This window comes from Nycticebus coucang, chromosome 21 (genome assembly GCF_027406575.1).
Source record: "Nycticebus coucang isolate mNycCou1 chromosome 21, mNycCou1.pri, whole genome shotgun sequence".
NCBI classification, from domain to species: Eukaryota; Metazoa; Chordata; class Mammalia; order Primates; family Lorisidae; genus Nycticebus; species Nycticebus coucang.
In genome coordinates, this window is record NC_069800.1 from 9,520,131 (window position 1) to 9,541,121 (window position 20,991).

General features: G+C 36.0%; 1 protein-coding gene and 1 pseudogene across 1 annotated transcript in view; both read right to left on the reverse strand.

Moving 5' to 3' along the window:
- Window positions 1-20,991, reverse strand: part of LOC128573444 (ankyrin repeat domain-containing protein 26-like) — a 122,813-nt gene that overhangs the window by 82,553 nt on the left and 19,269 nt on the right. Inside the window, exons 3-5 of the mRNA XM_053573719.1 lie at window positions 19,250-19,343; window positions 4,799-4,827; window positions 4,632-4,713 (exon numbers count right to left, since the gene is read on the reverse strand). Coding sequence (XP_053429694.1) covers window positions 4,632-4,713; window positions 4,799-4,827; window positions 19,250-19,343 — 205 coding nt within the window. The remainder of the gene's footprint in view (window positions 1-4,631; window positions 4,714-4,798; window positions 4,828-19,249; window positions 19,344-20,991) is intronic.
- Window positions 11,472-13,779, reverse strand: LOC128574061 (protein lin-54 homolog; annotated as a pseudogene).

Genomic DNA, 20,991 nt, shown 5'->3' on the forward strand with positions numbered 1-20,991 from the left:
GCAAGGCTTGTTCTGCTGATAGACCATACATTTAGTTAAGTGGACCACAGTTCAACAAAATTGACACTGTTTGATACAAAAGGGTAAAAAGGTAATTTCTGTGTAAATTGAGAGTTTAAGTTAAGCTTAATCTTTAGCCAAATATTTACTTCTGTAAAAAAAAAAAAAATACTTCTAATTATCCAAAACTTTGCAAAACAACCCAGAGGGCACTAGATGTCACTAGGTTCAACAAATACACACATATCACAGATTTACTCACAGATTTTTCCACCTAATGAATATACATATAATGTTAGAGGAGAAACAGAATTTAAATATACAATACACACATATGAAATAACATTGTGGATTATTCTCTACTTCATAATAGTACCTTTTAACAGCATGCTGTGCATGTTGTTTTATCAATAATTCACAAATTTCTGTTACTTTTTCTATTTTCATCAGTGTACATCCTGTTTGTTACATGTGAAAAGATTTCCTCTTCTATTCTAACAATTTTATTTTCATCTTTTAAGGCCTTAGCCTGCTACATGAAGCTTTCATTGATTCCTGCTGTTTCCCCAGATAAATAGGCATCTCCTCCCTCCGGGTGGCCTTAGTACTATAGTGTCATCTCTACTGCAATTTTCCTACCAAAACTGTAAATCATTTCTTGCCATGTCTCTACCCTTTGCCCCTGGACTGTAAGCACAATATTTCAAAACTTCTGGAACAGTCTTTATCTGTTTTACTCAATAATGATTGAGACTGTGGCTGGAAGGAATATAAATAAAACTGTCAAAAATGAGTTTTTCAGAGATCATGTCTGAGCTGATACTTATAATGTTAGATGAGCCAAATTAAAGGGCATAGGGGACAGGAAAGGATGAGGGCAAGACAGAAAGCAGAAAGAGAGAGAGAAAAATTCCTGAAGAAACATATGTATATGTATTTGTCTACAGTGGAGGGATTGGTGAGCCAGGCATTCTAGAATCTCAGGAATGCTAGAAAAAAATGCAGACAAGAAGGGATAGCAGAAATCCTTCTATGAAATTTCATGGTGGTTGAATATTAATATTTCAAAGAGATATTAATTATCCCATTTTCACTGAAGTAAATCACTGTAAATTCTATATGAAAGACGAATTTCAGAAAAACACAAGTGAATGGCAGAAGATGCATTACAAGGAAATGTTGGAAAATAAAGGCAATGTGGGCCTGAGATAAGTGAATGTTTATGGAAATATTTTGGATATCAAATATCAGTGTCCCATAGAGGATGGATGTTTTTATAAAATAAATAAACATATAAAACTTGGTTTTGTATTTTGATTTTTTCAGTATTAATAAACAATACAATAAATATCTGTAGATACACCTATATAATACAAAAGCCATTATGACTATCATTCATATATATATATATATATATGGATATACGACACACACACACACACACACACATATATATATATATCAGCTTTCGAAGAGTTTGATGTTGCAGCATTTATGTGATGGAATGTTATAAAAATCAAAATAAATTAAGCCAAATATACATGTGTCAATATGGATTGATCTCACAAATACAATACTGAGCAAATAAGAGAAAGTCACAGAATGACATATGAAGCCTTGACAATTAAGTTCACAAGCTCACAACCGTGTGCTTATGTTGTTAGTACTGTACAAGCCCCTCATTAAAGTTTCATAACTTTGTTGTATCAGTGTCTCATAGTTGTGTTTATGTTGACTGTCTTTCAGAATGGAGTTCATTATCATTGCTGCATGATTGTGTGCTGTTATGAGAATTTCAGAACCTGAATTAGAGCGATGAATAAATGTTAATCTTGTTAAACTTAGCAAGCATGAAAGGGAAGTCAGGGACATGTTAGTTTGCAGATAATGCCACAAAAAAATCAGCAGTTTGCAAATAGATTAAATAGTTTTCTGAAGGGATAAAAAGCAGCATTGAAGAAGAGAGTTAAGGGTGCCCAGTGATAAGAATGAAAGTCATGAAAACCTTACAAAAATTCATTGAATTTTGCATCAAAACTATTAGCTGACTGTGAGAAGCATAGCATATCAAGTAAACATCAATAGAGAAATAAGTAGGAAAGTCTTTTTTTTAATTTATTTTATTAGATCATAACTGCATACATTACTCCATTTATGGGGTATAATGTGCTGATTTTATATACAATTTGGAATGTTTAAATCAAACTTGTTAACACAGAATTCACTTCACTTACTTACTTTTTGTGTTTAGACATTTATACTCTACTATTAAATATTAACACTACTCTTAAGTATTGTAGAGACATTTATAATCTACTATTAGTTAAGCATTAATACTATTAAATATTAAGAATTAAATATCAATACTATTAAATATTAATACTGGTATTAAAATTTGTAGACATGTATATTCCGCTATTAATATTAAATTTAATATTTTATTAATAGTAGAGTATAAATGTCTAAACACAACAATTAAATAAGTGGGTGGTGCCTATGGCTCAAAGAATTAGGGAGCCAGCCCTATAGACCAGAGGGGGTGGATTCAAACCCGGTCCCAGTAAAAAACTGAAAGAAAAAGAAAATAAATAAGTGAGGTGAATGCTATGTTTTTTTTTTCTTTCTTTTAGTTAGCAAACATTTATTTACATAAGAAGAGTGTAGCATTAGATAAATGTAGTATAAAGTGTGTTTGAAAGGTCAATATACACACATACGTCTGTCATATCAATAGTTGGGTTATATGGATTAATGGAATCAACCGGGAAATTTTTTTTTTTTTTTTTTTTTGTAGAGACGGAGTCTCACTGTACCACCCTCAGGCAGAGTGCCGTGGTGTCACACAGTTCACAGCAACCTCTAACTCTTGGGCTTACGCGATTCTCTTGCCTCAATCTCCCGAGGAGCTGGGACTACAGGTGCGTGCCACAACGCCCAGCTATTTTTCTGTTGCAGTTTGGCCGGGGCTGGGTCCGAACCCGCCACCCTCGGCATATGGGGCTGGCGCCCTACTCACTGAGCGACAGGTGCCGCCCTTGGGAAAATTTTTTTTTAAATACCGAATTCAAACAGGGGAGGGAAGGAGGGGAGGTGAATGCTATGTTAACCAGTTTGATGTAAACATTCCAAATTATATATAAAATCAGCACACTGTACCACACAAATGCAGTAATGTACACAGTTATGATCTAATAAAAATATCAGGAAAATCATAATGGAAAATCTTGACAAGAAAAAACTTGGACAAAATGATTCCCAAGTAGATCACCAGTGGAAAAAAATGGAAAGGAGAGTCAAATTTTGACAAGACCTCACAGAGAAGCAAGATGAAGTTTTGAGCCATGTTATCACTGGTGATGAAACATGGGCATACCAACGTGAACTGAAGAAAAGCATCAAAGTGCACAATGAAAGTCAGTCTTCTCCACAATCAAAACATTCCTTTAGTTCTAACAAAATGTGAAAATGATATTGCTAACCTTCTTGATATCAGAGGGATTGTTCATTAGGAATTTTCGACAACTGCACAGTTAACAAAGTTTACTATTTGAAAGTGCTGAAAAGGCTACATGGAAAAGTTAGATGAAAATGACCTGAACTTTTTGCCAAATCATGGCTCTTGCATCAGGGGGGCAATGGTTCTTGCTGTGTGACAATGCACCAAGTCACACAGTACCGTCTGTGTGGAGTTTTTACTCAGTAAACTAATAACTGTATTAGAACATCCTCCCTACTCATATAATCTGGCTCCCAATGACCTTTTTCTTTACCCGAAGATGAAGGAACATTTTAAAGGATGATATTTTGATACCATTTAGGACATCAAATATAATACAATGTCAGTGCTGATGGCTATTCCAGAAAAAAAGTTCCAAAATTGCTTTGGAACCTGGATGAGGCACTAGTATTGGTGCACAACTTTCCAAGGGAAGTACTTCAAAGGTGACTATGGTGATATTCAGCAATGAGGTATGCAGTGCTTTTTCTAGGATGAGTTCACAAACTTCATCATCTTATTTTGTACAAAGTGTATATATCAGTTATATGAAATTTTACGACATGGAAACAAATTATGATTGTACACCTATGTCACCTATGAAGTAAAACATTTTCAGAGTATGAGTTCATAGTAATAACATACAGCTAATTCTAGGTGTTGGATACTTCCACTCAATTATCTGTAATAGTTTGAGAGGACCCTAAAGCCAAAACATTTAGTACTGCCATTTTAAAAGACTATGTCTTTCAAATAGCCATGGAAGGATAATTTATTATTTTCCTTGTTTTTAATAATTAATGATGACACACATGCACATAGGTTCTGCTAATCAGACATTTATTGCCTTAATATCATCAGTCTAAAAACTGGATAAAATAACTAAAGTTAAAAGAACTTGTTAGTATAATGCATTCCACTATGTAAAGTCAGAATTTCATAAATTCTTTGAATTACTGGAAAATTGTGTAGTTTCATAGTTCATCTCTATCCACTCCCTAACAAAAACAGGAATTTTAAGTTGAAAATTAAAGAAGGAAGAAAGATCCCTTCACCCCAGGATTTTGAAGTTACAGTGAACTATAGTCACTACACATAGCAAGAACATGTATCCACTTTCCCCCCAAAAAATTACCTGATCTGGATAGTTGCACATTCTTCTGTTTTACTGCATTCTTGCCATGGGAAACTTCCATCTTAATGGCATGCTGAGTGGACTTTAAAATAAAGGGTTTCATAAGTAATGTATATTTCGTATGACATACAGTGAATAATTCCAGATAAAAAAATAAATGTGGTTACCTTCAACTGGCAATGTTTCTCGGAAAACCCTAAAAAAAACAAAAAACACAGACAATCAATGTAAATGACAATATAAATGTAAATACGATAGTGCCAAACGTGCAGTTATGGAGAGTTAATATTGAGCTTAATCCTCAAGTTTGACATTGTACATGATTATTTTAGCTCTGAAGTTGTTTTCCTTTTTCTTTTTTTATTGTGGACAGCAATATGACAGAAATAAACAAAGAAAAGAAAGGGAACATACATTTAATACACCGTCCACTTGAGATTTCTAAAGTATTTCAGAGGAAAACCATTCAAATACAGTAGTGCACATATGGCAATGTGAATGGTGTCTTTAATCAGAGGAGCAAATCACACCACTGAGAGGATAAATGACAAAGCTGATGGCAGAAGCCTACAGCATAGCTTTAACGAGACACAAAAGCATCCTTTATACATATAAGTATTCATCTGATCTTTGTTTTGTTATTTATAAAGGACACACTTCTAATGACAGTACAGTTTAATCTATATTTCTCTTAGAGAAAGTATTTTTAATAGAGCAGCATGGATGTACACTTGTAGAATAATTAATAGTTAATATAAACATTCCCTTTGTTCCATATCCATGTAAGCTGCAGATATACCTACATTTCTTCTACCATCTACTTTTGCCATCTAAGAGTTTCATTACCCACTCACCTAAGGACATATAAAATACACCAAAGAAATTATGAACAATAAATTTCAAATATCAAAACATTTATCCAAAAAGAAAAAAATTGAAATGTCACAGAATTATATGAAATTAATAACCTTTTACATTTCAAAATAAAAGCAATATTTGCTAAAAATAAGAAAAAGTTTTGGAAAAAACATGAATACATACATATATACACACATATATATTTAATTAAGTCATTTGTACATAGATCATAAGTACATTTATGCCATTATGGGATTCGATGTGTTGATTATTTGTACAATTTGGAGTGCTTACACCCTACTAATCAACATAGCTTTCACCTCATTTCCCCAATTGCAGCATTAAGACATTTTTGTTCTACACCTGATAGATCCAACTTGTACTTGCAATATGCTCCATAGGTGTGATCCCCCTACTAACCCTCCCTCTATCAACTCATCTCCCTCCTTTCCCTTCTCCCTCCCCTTCCCTCCTTCATCCTAGGCTAAAGTTGCGTTTCATTTTTCTCTCTTTCTTTTTTTTTTTTTTTGCAGTTTTTGGCCAGGGCTGGGTTTGAACCCACCACCTCTGGCATATGGGGCCAGTGCCTTACTCCTTGAGCCACAGGCACCGCCCCATGTTTCATTTTTCATATGCAAGTGTGAGTGATTATAGATTAGTTTCACAGTAGCACTGAGTACATTAGATTTTATTTTCCATTCCTGAGATACTTTACTAAGAAGATTATTTTCCAGCTCCATCCATGTAAACATAATAGAGGTAAAGTCTCCCTTTCTTTTCTTTTTTTTTTTTTTTTAATGCTGCATAGTGTTCCATGGTATACTGGCTGGCAAACTGTAAAAGACTCAAACTGGACCAACACCTTTCTCCTCTAACAAAAATTGACTCTCACTGGTTAAAGGACTTAAACTTAAGACATGAAACTATAAAAAATTCGTAGAGAGAGTGCAGGGAAATGCTTGAAAAAATTGATGAGGAGGACACCCCGGACAATTGAAGCAACATCAAAAATACATTACTGAGATCTGATCAAATTAAAAAGTTTCTGCACTGCCAAGAAAACAGTAAATAAAGCAAATAGCGTCAAAATGGGAGAGGATTTTTTCTAGTTATATTTCTGACAAAGGTCTAATAACCTGAATCCACAGAGAACTCAAAATTATGACTAAGAAAAAAAAAAGTGATTTCATTTAATTGTGGGCAAGAGACGTGAACAGAAACTTCTCTGAAGAAGACAGGCGCATGGTCTACAGACACATGAAAAAAATGCTCACCATCTTTAATCATCTGAGAAATGCAAACGAAAACTACTCTGAGATACCACCTAACTCCAGTAAGAGTATCCCACATCACTAAATTCCCAAACTCTAGATGTTGGTGTGGTTGTGGAGAAAAGGGAACACTTTTGCACTGCTGGTGGAAATGCAACCTAGTACGTTCCTTTTGGAAGGAAGTTTGGAGAACCCTTAGAGATCTAAATGTACACCTGACTTTTGATCCTGCAATTCCTCTTCTAGGTGTATATCCAAATGACCAAAAGTCATTTGGCAATAAAGATATTTGCACCAGATTCTTCACTGCAGCTCAATTCAAAATTACCAAGTCATGGAAGATAATTACATTTTTATAAAATTAGTTTCCTTTGGTATATCCTATTAATCTTTTAAGATCTTTGGAAAATAGCCATTTTATAGGAAAAAAATCTGTCTTAAAAAAGCAGCCACTGTTGTATACAAATTAGTCTTATTTGATAATGTAATATCAAGGCAACATGCATCTCTGGTGCCTGGCATTCGTGGAGAGGAGAAATGGATCTCTCTGGTTTACCCCAATTCCATCACTCTCCTGCTTCTAGTGATCTCTGGGGCAGCAACAATCTATCTTGTGTGACTGTCAGTTTCCTAAATCCATCTTGGTCAGTACTCTCAAGTTTCCTCATCATTAACTATAAAATTACCTAGTTAACTTTCTTCTTTCCACTCTCTTTCCCTACCCAGAATGTCTCTTCCCTTCAAAAAGTATTCTGTAACCCTGTGGTCTTCCATTGTTTTCATGGATTATTTCTGCCATTTCTTCCCTCTTCATTTAGCAAAACGATCTCACATTTATAACTTGATTTCTTTGTTTCTTTGCTCCTTCTCCTCCAGCTAAACTCATGCTCAGAAATAAGAGCAAAATAATGCCTTTTCTTGATCCTGCTATGGTGAAACTGTTCTTCCAGGCTTTTTTTCCAGATTTCTCTATAGGCAAGTGTATACCCTGGCTACTCATGGGGATCCAAGGACCAGCAACCTCAGCGTCACTTGTGTGTGTTAGAAATGAAGATACCTAGACCTACTGAATCACAAAGTGCATTTTTAACCAGGTATCCAGGAGATATCAGAAAGTTTGAGAAGCTCTGGTCTGCAGTGATTTGCGTCCACATTTCCTTACCTGAGCTTCCCCTTTAGAATCTCACCACCAGTCCCTCCGTGTAACATACTCCAAGATGAAAAGGCATCACAAATCATCAAGTTTCTGATGGACTTTTTATCAGGCTATACTTTCCAATATATCTTCATAACTAACCCTCTTCTCTCCATTCTAGCTTCCTTATTGTGAAGTATATGATACTACTGTTCAATAAAGTAAAATAGTTTATATGACACTGAATTATAGACATTTGTGCCTGACCCTATGCTTCCTTTCCTCTGTGTTAGATGAAACACGCCTCTGCATGATCAGAGACTTCAGTCTTTCATGCCTCTCTAACAGTGAGGAACATGGGAGCAGCGAGGGTATGTGCTCTCTGTCTCTGACACATTTTGAAACTGGGAGCTCACTTTATATTCTTGCCACCTTTGTAATGCCCTGTTCCACTTTGCACTAAGAAATTACTATTTTTCCTATGTACTCAATTTTAATTTAAGGACAATTAATGACAATTAAGGACATGGTAGGGGTAGGGAAAGTGGAGAGCAGAGAGAGAAAGGAGGGAGGTGTGGGGAAAAGAATAGCAGAGAGCGGGGAGGAGGGGGAGGTGGAGCCTTGGTGTGTGCCACACCTTTTAGGGACAAGATAGGATTGCAAGAGGGATTTTGCCTAACAAATGCAATCAGTGTAACCTGGTTTCATGTACTCTCAATGAATCCTCAACATTAAAAAAAGAAAAAGAAATTGATTTCTTTTAAGACAGTATAAATGTTAATTTTTTTGTATTACTAATTGGCTGTCCTGTTTCTACAGTGTAGAAAATTGTATTCTTTGAATAGCTCTAACAAATATAAATTTAATCTTTCTACTTTGTGATAGAATTAGAGCTAAAAATTGTATGCCCAACCCTCTTCAAGTAGTTTTTAAAATTGTTGAATTAATATGGCTAGTTCTTTGGTTCAGCAATTTGATGCAAATGCCTAAATACAAAATGTTCAGTAAGTACTACAGAGGAAGGAAATGGCTTAGTATTTTACAAAGCTTCTTGAAAATCAGAAAAACTGGTAGCATTTGATTCCACCTCAAAATTTTTATAAGCAAACACTCTTAAACAATGCCACCACATATAATCTACAATTGAAAACAAAATTTCACATTTTCTTCACACTGTATAGAAATACACATCACAAATGTGCAATTAGAATACAGAATATTTGCAAAATGAACAAAATTTAGGCCTAGACCAAAAATATATTCTGATTTGTTGAAAATAAGTTGACTAGACATTATTTTATCATCTTACGCTAATTTACATTTATAAAAATTTTAATTAAACATACTAGATTGAGGTGCTAAGAATGTGTGCACTATCTATACTTAAAGTTAATGCCCTATAATTTTGTAAATCCAAATTTCAAAAGGAAGGATTCTGTTTATTGAATAATGGAATCCTCTTTTGGATCACTTAGTTTCTATTGCCTATATCAGGACCGTTCATATGAACGTATATTCTAACTACATACAGAAACACTATAGAGTCCCTTTAGGAACTGCAATAATCATACATGAATAATTACTGAGGATTAAGGTACCTAACAAAATTACTGAATTCCAACATGGTCTTTTTATTGTTATAAACCAAGAGTCCCATTACAACACACTCCTAAATTCAGAGTTTTAGAATTACTGAAAATGATTTAGATTATTTGAGTAATTATACTCATACCTTCCGCTTACCCAAATAACTGAGTAAAATCATGCTACATTAAACTTCCATTATAAAAACAAACCAATAGAGCAATGGACAACATGCCTGACTACTGTTATAAAAAGAATTTTTCCCATTATAATTTTGAAGGCTTTGTTGGGAAGCCCATTTCAGTAAATCAAGTAAGAGTCATGTATTGATTTGAAACTTCTTAGTTCAAAAGTTTACAAAGAGAAATATTTGTATAGATGAAAAAGCCTTCTCCAAATTCATTTCTTACAGCTTCCTTATTCTTTATTTCTTCACAGGCCAAATTTTATACTTGATAATTATGTGAGGTTCTATATAATCACTACATGATAAGTTTACTTCTACTTATACACACCTCTTATTTGTATAGCACTCAGTAATCACTTTGACAATTTATTATTTCAAATACATGCCAACTCTTTGAGAGAAAATGGGAGTTTTTGTTGGCCATTCCTTATCATAGAAACACATTGTTAATTCTCTAAGTATCATTTATCATTTACTGTCTTTTTTACTTTTTTTTTTTTTAGAGAAAGAGTCTTACTTTTCACCCTCTGTAGAGTGCAGGGGTGTCACAGCTCACAGCAATTTTCGGCTCTTGGGCTTAGGTGATTCTATTGCCTCAGCCTCCAGAGTAGCTGGGACTATCCATGTCCATTACAATGCCTGGCTATTTTTTTGTTGCTGTTTGGCCAGAGCCAGGATTGAACCTGCCACCCTTGGTATATGGGGCCAGCACCTTACTCAATGAGGCACAGGTGCTACCCCCCTTAATATTTTATATGTTTATTTTTTTCTTTTTTTATAGAATCGTAGCTGTGTACATTAATGCAACTATGGGGTACAGTGTGCTGGTTCTGTACACAATCTGAAATACTTTCATCAAACTGGTTAATATAGCCTTCACCACATTTTCTTAGTTATGTGTTTAGACATTTATACTACCCTCCCTCCACTCACCCTATCCCTCTCCCCTCTTAATTTTAAGAGTGTGCCTGAGGGTTCCCTCTGACATTCCCAAATTAACAACAAGATATTATTCCAGAATCCACCTTAAAACTTGATATTTTAAAAATATGGTGATTTTCTAAACACAAAAGGCTATCTGAATGTTTCTTAAGAATTTTTTATGTTAGACATTCTGTCTGAATACGCTCTAAATCTATACTCAAAGGATGACTGGTTAACAACCACTGGTACTTTGAATTTCTCTACTGAAAAAAATCATGTGACACCACACATTGTAAATTATAGTAATTATAAATATCCTTTGTCAATAGAATCAGAAGGATAGACCATCTAACTGTTTAAAAACCTAAGCCAATGGCCGGCGCCTGTGGCTCAGTCGGTAAGGTGCCGGCCCCATATACCGAGGGTGGCGGGTTCAAACCGGGCCCCAGCCAAACTGCAACCAAAAAATAGCCGGGCGTTGTGGCGGGCACCTGTAGTCCCTGCTACTCGGGAGGCTGAAGCAAGTGAATCGCTTAAGCCCAGGAGTTGGAGGTTGCTGTGAGCTGTGTTAGGCCACGGCACTCTACCGAGGGCCATAAAGTGAGACTCTGTCTCTAAAAAAAAAAAACCTAAGCCAATGAAAAATCTGTATAATACAAGAAAGAAAACTTAAATTTAGGCCATAAGCCGATTTAAGTAAGATTTAAAATGCACTAATTTCCTCATTTTAAATATCTTCTCTTTCAATGTTATAATTCAAATCTCTTAAAACAAGAAGTGAATTAAAGCACAGTAATTGTTAAACCATTTTCCAAAAAATCAAGTGTCCCTGCACCTTAAATTTTCTTTACTGTTCCATTTATCAGTCTTTTGTGCAAGAGTTAGCAATTCATGGCACAGGGGTCACATTTTGCTTTTCCTGCTAAGTTAATGATGCTCATCAAACCTCATCCAAATCCTTTACTTTTTTTATTGTTGGGGATTCATTGAGCGTACAAACATCCAGGTTACACTAATTGCATTTGTCAAGCAAAATCCCTCTTATAAATGTGTTCCTATTACCCTTTCAGCTGCTGCTTTTTATTTTCCCTCTTGTCTGCCTGCTCTGTCTGGGCAAGAAGGTAGTCACACATGGCTTCAGCTACTTCCTTAGTCACGACTGTAATCAACAATTTTCCTCATCCACTATTCAAAGTTGTTTGGCCTAGTAAACAAGTCTGAAATTGGAGAAGACAACTTAGTCTTTGCCGCTGTTTGTTGTTGTACTCTTACTTCAGCTGCCTCTGCCAAGTACATCAATGTCTTTCTTTATGGGCTTTCTCAAAATTTTACACCCATTACATTTGTATATTGAGGAACACATTATTTTTGCCTCATAGCATTCACAATAGTTTTTAAGACAGCCTGATCATTTGCAATTACATCCTTTGCTATGATATCAATCTGATTCTCCCTCCTTTCCTTTCCCTTGAAGCCTTCTGGATTTCTGTCAAGGCATGTTTTTATTGCTTTTTGTCTTTCATTTTCATGTTACAAATTGTTATAATAACTAGTACAATTGTGGATGTTGTAAAATTCACTATTTGCAAAGCAATCACAATATAATGTCAAACACAGTGATATTACACACTTACAGGGCTTTCTATGCCCAATGGAATACACAGATGGGATTATACCATTGAATGGAAGTCTCGACTGGATCTGGATACCAAATATTCCAACAAAGTTAGAATAGCTTGCTCTAGACACGTATGAAGACTACTGTAGCTGAGTAAAGTACTGAGCTGGAAGCACAGCATAGCCCACAATCCCTGTTCCCAGAGCTGTGGCCAAGACACTGCCAGGACAAGGCCTGGTGGCCCGTTGGTGAGGTTGGGCTGAATCTGTGGCAGTGTTGCGGCAGGCATGATGAGCCGGTCCTGTGGCTGGCTCGTAGTTATGATTTGTGAAGTTAGATTGATTGGTTGGGAGCAACTTGTTTGACAACCTAAGCCATGATAATTGGAACGGACATCTGAACTGGGGTTGTATTCACAACCAATGTCTTTCCTTACTGTCTTTGAGTGTTTTTACTGGGAATCTATCTGGCTGGGGTGAGCTACTGGTTGTGTGGCAGTAACAAGTCAGACAAAATAAAACTTGCTTCCAGGTAACTGAATCTTCCGGACACTGAGAGCAGTTTCCAGACGTGCAATTGCTTTAAACTTTGATGTGCTTACTCCCCTAACAGTGATGGTATGCACAGTTGATTCCACTGCCTTATTTGGTGACTTCAAAGGAGATATGGCTATTTTCTTTAGTGTCTGTGTTGTATAATTTAAAGGCGATCCAATAAAACCACTTTCAGATATTGTTGTGGTCTTTGATGGAGTTCTGGGAATAGACTGTGAAAGAACCCTACCTGCAATGACTGGAGGTGATACTTGAGTTGTCTGTCCTGTAACTGCTTTCCTACTACTTGGTTTTGCAAAGATCAGCTTCTTGATTACCAAACCAGAGGTTGGTATTTGAGGCTTCTTAGCAATCTGTAGTGTTTTTTACTGTTTGGTCTATAACAAGGGCTGTGTTACACTATTCATCTGTTGGCTTCCTAGGGTCAGTGCTGAGACTCCAATGACAGGTTTCAACTCTGGCCTTCTTCCCATGATTAACTATTTTAATTTGCTGCAGTGGTAACTTACTATCTCCTGATTGGGCCTCAGTTGTAACTTTATGAGTCTGTGGTAGTTGTCTTTGGGGTAGTGCTAGAATGAGACTTAACCAAAGTGGTTAAAATTAACTTCTGTTCATCTGGTTTAAGTTTCTGACTACCAGTTTAACATCAGCTGTCTGTGATACTTTGTTTAACATAATATGATGGACTGATACAGTCATAGGAGTCTGAGCACGAAATTTCTGAACGCCACTTGGAAAAGCTGGTTTCACTGTGGTGTTACAATTTGCCTTAGTAATTGTGGCATTCCCTGTAACTTGGTTAGTGTGCTTACTGTCCACTGTGATTGGTTCTGTGGAAATAGGCATGGCTGTAGAGCCACCAGTAAAATTTATGTTGACAATTTCTTCCACTTCTGTCTCTATGGGAATTGGGTCTTCCCCAGCTTCAATACTATGGTCACCAACTGAAGTCATACCAGTGTCCATTATCTCCTCTGGAAGCAAACCTTTCACTTTGGCAGGGACCACCTCCATGATCATTCTCCTGCTAGAAAGTTAATCAGGCACAAACCCAGCAGCTCTCTGGGCTCCCATCTGTGGCAGCAGCAGTAGCTGCCTTGGAGACTCAGGGCAGGGACTGTTCAAATTCACTCGCCCAGAACCATTCTACCGCTTCACCCCATAATACGTAGGCCCTTGCCACCCATGCACCCTCTCCAGAAATTGTATCATTTGACCAGCCTGAATCATGCCACCTGATCCTTTTCACTTAGTGTACTTCCTCCCTGTCTTCTTCTTCCCGGGAGTTCCCACCTGTGAGCTTAGGTGCCATCCGACTGGTCATAAAATCAATCAAATATTTTCCCTGAAAATCTGAATGCACAGTTAACCCTTTGCCAGGAGCCTGGATGCCTGAAAGTATACCCCCTGCAGAGCCCAGAGTGTTTGGTGAATTCACAGGCCCAGGCATTGTGTAGACCTCTAGATGGCATCACGGGCAGCAACTAGTGAGGAAACGGGGGCTGCAGAGAGAGAATGGTGTCTGGAGAGACAGGGATGTGGAGATGGTGTGCAGCTGGCAGAGGAACTGACATCCAAGTTCTGACATTAATGGGCAACTTTCCTGACTCCCTTACTCACGAGAGGGGACCAGAGTCTAGCCCCATGGGTTTGCTGGACAGAATGCCTGTGAATTCCTAAAACTGGATGCTTGAAACTCTGAACTCTTTCTCGTGAACAGTGATTGTACTCCCTGGGACAATCTGATTAGAACTTTCAACCTGGAATGTCTACCTGGGGACCCTCCAAAGTTGAGTTGTAGTTGTTTTGTAGTGGAGAGTTATAGATTCTCCTCCTCTAGCTGTTACTAGTGTGGGGGAGGTGGGGCAACCCAGATGTTGATATAGTTCTACAGCTGAGATTCAACAGGATTGACCTTTCACAATGGTCAAAGGCTGTAGGGGAAAAGCCACAATCACAAGCTCCAGGTCATTGGTAATGGACTGCTTAGCACCAGTACCTGAAGCCACCAAACCAAACTCCCCCCACAAGTTTTAAAGGCAATATTGGAGAAAATACTCCTGAAGAAGAACCAGTGGAAGAACTTTGGCAACATGAAAAATCAGTGAAGATCACATACACCAATGGATGAAAAAGGAGATACAACAAAAGATACTATTCATAGAGAAGTGGCTCAAATGTCAGAAACAGAATTCAGAATATGGTTGAAAAATAAGACGAATAGAGTGGAGGAAAAGATGAAAAGAGACATCCAAAAAACTGTTCAAAAATTGTCTCAAGAAACTAAAGAATTCAAAGACAAAGTCACCAAGGATATGAACATAATGAGAAAGATATAGCAGAGCTTAATGAAATGAAAAAAGTGTTCTCAGAACTTTGAAATACAGTAGGGTTCCTCACTAATTGAGTTTAGCAGGTAATAAAGTGTATCAGAAATTAAAGACAAGGCTTTTGAATGATACCAATTATTCAAACAGGCAGAAAACAGGAGAATCAGAACAGAACATTCTCTGAAAGAGTTGTGGGGCCATTCCAAAAGATCAAACATCCAAAGTATAGAGATTCCTGAAGAAGAAAATGATGATCCTTAAGGCACAAATGCTTGACTCCAAGATATTATGCAGGAGAATTTCCAAAGCATTGCAAGAGATACAAAATTTCAGATAGTAGAAAGTTTCAGAACCCCAGCGCAATGCAATCCAAATAAACCATTTCTTAGATACATTGTATTTAACTTTGCCAAAGTTAATATCAAGGAAAAAGTCCTACAAACAGCCAGGTGTAACAAAAATCTAACCGACAAAGGGAAAAATACTAGGTTGACCGCACATCTTTTAGCCAAAATTTTTTAAGGCAGAAGAGGATCATCATGGACCTTCAATCTCCTAAAACAAAATAACTTTTAGCTCAGAATCCCATATCCAGATAAAATGAGTTTCATTTGTGATGGAGAAATCAAATACTTCACTGATACCCACATGTTGAGGAAATTTGCCATAACAAGATGAGCTATCCAGGAAATACACAGAACCATTTTCTGTAATGACCAGCACAGTTTTCTACAACCCAAAGAAATACACCCAGAATTTGAACAACAAAGCCTAGATTTCACAATGGTCAAAGGGTTAAAAATATGCAATAGACATTTGAAAAACAAAACAACCAAAATACTACCATACCTATCAATTATCTCAATTAATGTGAATAGCCTAAATTCTCCCCTAAAGGCACAGAATGGCTGACTGGTTTTAAAAAACTAAGGCCAGTAATTGTTGCCAATGGCGTCTCATCTTACCTCAAAGGACAAAGAAAGACTCAGAGCGAATGAATGGAGATCAGGCAAATGGACATCAGAAAAAAGCAGGGATAGCAATCTTATTTGCAGATATAATTGAATTAAAACAAAAACAAATAACAAAATACAAGGACAGATACTAAATATTTGTCAAGGGCAACAATCAACATGAATAGCTTTCAATAATTAACATTTATGTGCCCTTTCTGAATGTTCCTCTATTTACAAAACAAACCCTAATGGATCTGAACAATATGATACCTTCCTGTACTATAAATAACTGGACATTTTAAATACCCCTTTAGCTATTCAGGATAGATCATCCAAAAAGAAACTAAGAAATAATGGTCTTAAACTTGAACCTTGAAAAGAATGGACATAACCGACAACTACAGAACCTTTCATCCTAATAAAACTGAATACACATTTTTTTCACCAGCCCACAGATCATATCTTCAAAACTGATCATATCTTCAAACACAAGTCTAACCTCAACGCATTTAAAATAATACCAATTATACCTTCTAGCAAAAGAAATAGTCATACTCAAAGTCATGGAAGTGAAATAACCTTAGTATAAATGATAGCTAGGTCAAAGATGAGATTAAGAAAGAAATCATCAGATTTGCTGAACAAAATGATAATGAAGACACAAACTATCAAAACCTGTGGGATACTGCAAAGGCAGTCCTAAGAGGGAAGTTCATAGCATTAGAAGTCTTCATCAAGAAGAGGCTGAGGCAAGAGAATCGCTTAAGCCCAGGAGTTGGAGGTTGCTGTGAGCTGTGTGAGGCCACGGCACTCTACCGAGGGCCATAAAGTGAGACTCTGTCTCTACAAAAAAATAAAATAAATAAATAATAAAAAAAAATAAAACGAGGAGAGCAAGTCAGCAACCTAATAGGCTATCTTAAGCAACAGGAAATGAAAGATAAATCCAACTGCAAACCCAGCAGATGAAAAGAAATAACCAAACTTAGAGCAGAATTAAATAGAATTGAAAACAAAAGAATCACCCAGTAGGTCATCATAACAGAAAGTTGGGTTTTTGAAAAGATTAATAAAATTAATTAACCTTTGGCTAGACTAAGCAAAAGAAGAAAAATAAAATCTCTAAGAACATCAATCAGAAACAGTAAAGGGGGGAACACAGATACCACGCAAATTCAAAAAATTCTTAATGACTACCACAAAATAACTCTATTCTCAGATACATGATAATATAAAGGAAATTGACCAATACCTGTAAGCATATCACCTTCCTAGATGGAACCAGAAAGAATTAGAAATTTTGAATAGACCTTTATCAAGCACTAAACTATCAACTATACAAAATCTCCCCAAAATAAATATTCAAACGGTTGCACATCAGAATTCTATCAAACCTTCAAAGAGGAACTAGTACCTATATTACATAACCTATTCCAAAACATAGAAAAGGAAGAAATCCTCCCCAACACATTTTACAAAGCAAATATGACCTTGATCCTCAAAACATGTAAGGCCCCAACAAAGGAAGAAAAATATACATGAATATCATTAATGGATATCGATGCAAAAATATTCAATAAGATCCTAGCAAACAGAATTCAGTGACACATCAAAAAAGTTTTATACCATGATCAAGTTGGTTTTATCCCAGGGTTATGAGTTTGGTTCAACATACATAAATCTAGAAATATAATATAGCGCATAAAAAAATAAAAAAAAATATCACCACATGATTCTATCTATTGATGCAGAAAAGGCTTCTGATAATCGAGATCATTTCATGTTTGGAACACTTAGGAAAACAGGGTTAGATGGGACATTTCTTAAACTGATAGAGGCCATCTACAGAAAACCCACAGTCAATATCAAATTGAATGAAGTATAATTGAAAACATTTCCACTCAGATCTGGAACTAGACAAAGATAGTGTCTCCACTGCTATTCAACATCCATTTCAATCAGGTAAGTGAAGGAGATCAAGGGTATTCAAATGGGGACAGAAGAGGTCAAACTCTTGCTTTTCACATATGACATGATCTTATATCTGGAAAACCCAGGGACCCAACTACAAAGCTTTTAGAACTGATCAAGGAATATAGCAGTGTCTCAGGACACAAAATCCATACCTAGAAATCAGTAGCTTTTATATATTCCAATGATAGTCAAACTGAAAATATAATCATAGATTCTGTTCCTTTTACAGTAGTGCCAAAGATGATGAAATATCTGAGAATTTATCTTACAAAGGATGCAAAAGAGCTTTATAATTATACCATGGAAAATATTCAGCCATAAAAAAATGGAGACTTGTTGGAACAAAGTTTTCTTAGTAAAGCATCAAAAGAATGGAGAAGCAAGAATCCAATGTACTCTATTCCAATATGAAGGCAGCCCCTAATACAGGGGCGGGGGCTAAGAGAATGAGCAAGTGGGAAGAGGGGTGGAGGGAAAGGGCTGGGGTGGCAGGGTATGTTACACCTCTTGTGCGTGGGGCACAACTATAAGAGAGACTTCATCTAACAAATGCAATCAGTGTAACCTTATTCTTTGTACCCGCAATGAATCACAAACAAACAATAAATAAACAAATAAGTGAATAAATGAATTAAAATGGAGACTTTACATCTTTTATTTTTACCTGGATGCAGTTGGAACATATTCTTCTCAGTAAAATATCTCAAGAATGGAAACAAACAAACAAAAAAAGTGTTCAATGTACTCAATACTATTATGAAACCAATATATAAACACTTCTACTCTCATATGAATGACAAAACACAAATACAGTCTAACAAGGGGAATGGGAGATGGGAGGGGAAGAGGGAAGGTGATAAGTGGGAAGAGGGAGGTTATTTGCTTGGATCTCACCTAAAGTGCATAATGCAAATGTATACTTCAAAATAACTGAAGAGTAAATTATGTCTTACCATAAAAAATAAATGAAGTGGTGGTTATGTTAATCAGTTTGATTTAAGCATTCCAATTGTATATCAAATCACCATATGATGCTCCATAAATGCATACAGTTATGATTTAATAAAAAAATTAAAAGAACACGCACAACTTATCACCATTTCACTTCTCTTTCTTCTCCTTGTATGCATGCAATTGGTGACTTTCCTTGGCTCTTACAATATATCAATGCATTTTAAGCAAATTTTGTGTCAAATAGCTTTTTCAGAAATATACAATTGTTACCTTCGACTTGTTCATTCGCTGTATTTTTTCCTTTTTGATTAGAAGCCTCAGATGAATACCCAAGATCCTTCTTTTTAAGATTCTGTGAGATGCTCTGTGAAAATTAATAACAACATTGAGTTTTAAATAAATTAAAATACTAAGGTCCTTGAAGATTTCCTAATCACTACCTTAAATTAAAGTATTAAGGTTCATGAAAATTTCCCAATCAGAATTTTTTATGCAAAAGCAGTTATAATAAAAGCAGTATCTGTTTAAAAGCAGAACACTGCAATTGAAGACTTCATATTTGGTCTCCAGATGAAGCCTGTATTACATCTGTTTTTCATGACTGATTCTGTGAACTAAACAGGGAGCTAAAAAAAAAAGAAAGACTCACCTAATATTCAATGGTTAATTGAGAAAATATAAATTTATATGCCTATGCCAACAAGCAATTTTCTTCAAAATACATAACTCTAATCTTCACTCCCCACCAAAAATAAGTGAACATTATAAGAACATACAATATACTGACTATAATACTTACAACATTAAATAAATTGGTATTCCTTATTCTAGAAATATGTTGGTGATAAATTAGTATTGGCCAAATGGGAACCTTTGGAGTATGTCATTATGAACATAAACTGAACATTATCAAAGCTTCTTTATTTAGGGAAATAATACTTTAAAACAAATTTATATTTTTCAAACTTTAGATTGAGATGAGGGCATAAACTTTTAGATTACATTGTTTTCATTTCTAAAATAATTTTCAATTTTTAGTTGAGCCCTTCACCCAGGATACATGCTGAACAGTTTGACATTGTGCACATTAGATCGGATCCCACCAATCACCCTCCCTTCATCTTCTCTCCTCTCTGCCTCCTCTCTCCTCCATCTCATGAGACTAGCATTTTTGTTAGATGTGGGCTTGTAGTTGTTTATATATTGGTTTCATATTAGTATTGAGTATATTGGATACTTGCTTATCCATTCTATTTTTTATTATTTATTAAATCATAGCTGTGTACATTGATATGATCATGGGGCATCATTCACTAGCTTCACAGACCATTTGACACACTTTCATCACACTGGTTAACATAGCCTTCCTGGCATTCTCTCAGTCACTGTGCCAAGACACTTACATTCCACATGTACCAAGTTTCACATATACCCTTGTAAGATGCACCACTGATGTAATCCCGCCAATCCCCTACCCTCCAACACTTCCCCCCTCCCTCCCCTCCCATTCCACCTTCTCCCTATTGTTAGGTTGTAACTGGCTTATAGCTTTTATGTGAAAACGCTAAATTAGTTTCATGGTAGGGCTGAGTACATTGGGTACTTTTTCTTCCATTCTTGAGATACTTTACTAAGAAGAGTATGTTCCAGCTACATCCATGTAAATATGAAAGAGATAAAGTCTTCATCTTTCTTTAAGGCTGCATAATGTTCCATGGTGTACATATACCACAATTTATTAATCCATTCGTGGATCGATAGGCACTTGGGCTTTTTCCATGACTTAGAAATTATGAATTGGGCTACAATAAACATTCTGGTACAAATATCTTTGTTATGATGTGATTTTTGGTCTTCTAGGTATATGCCCAGTAGAGGGATTACAGGATTGAATGGCAGATCTATTTTTAGATCTCTAGTGTTCTCCATATCTCTTTCAAAAGGAATGTATTAATTTGCATTCCCAACAGCCATGCAAAAGTGTTCCCTTTTCTCCACATCCGCGCCAACAT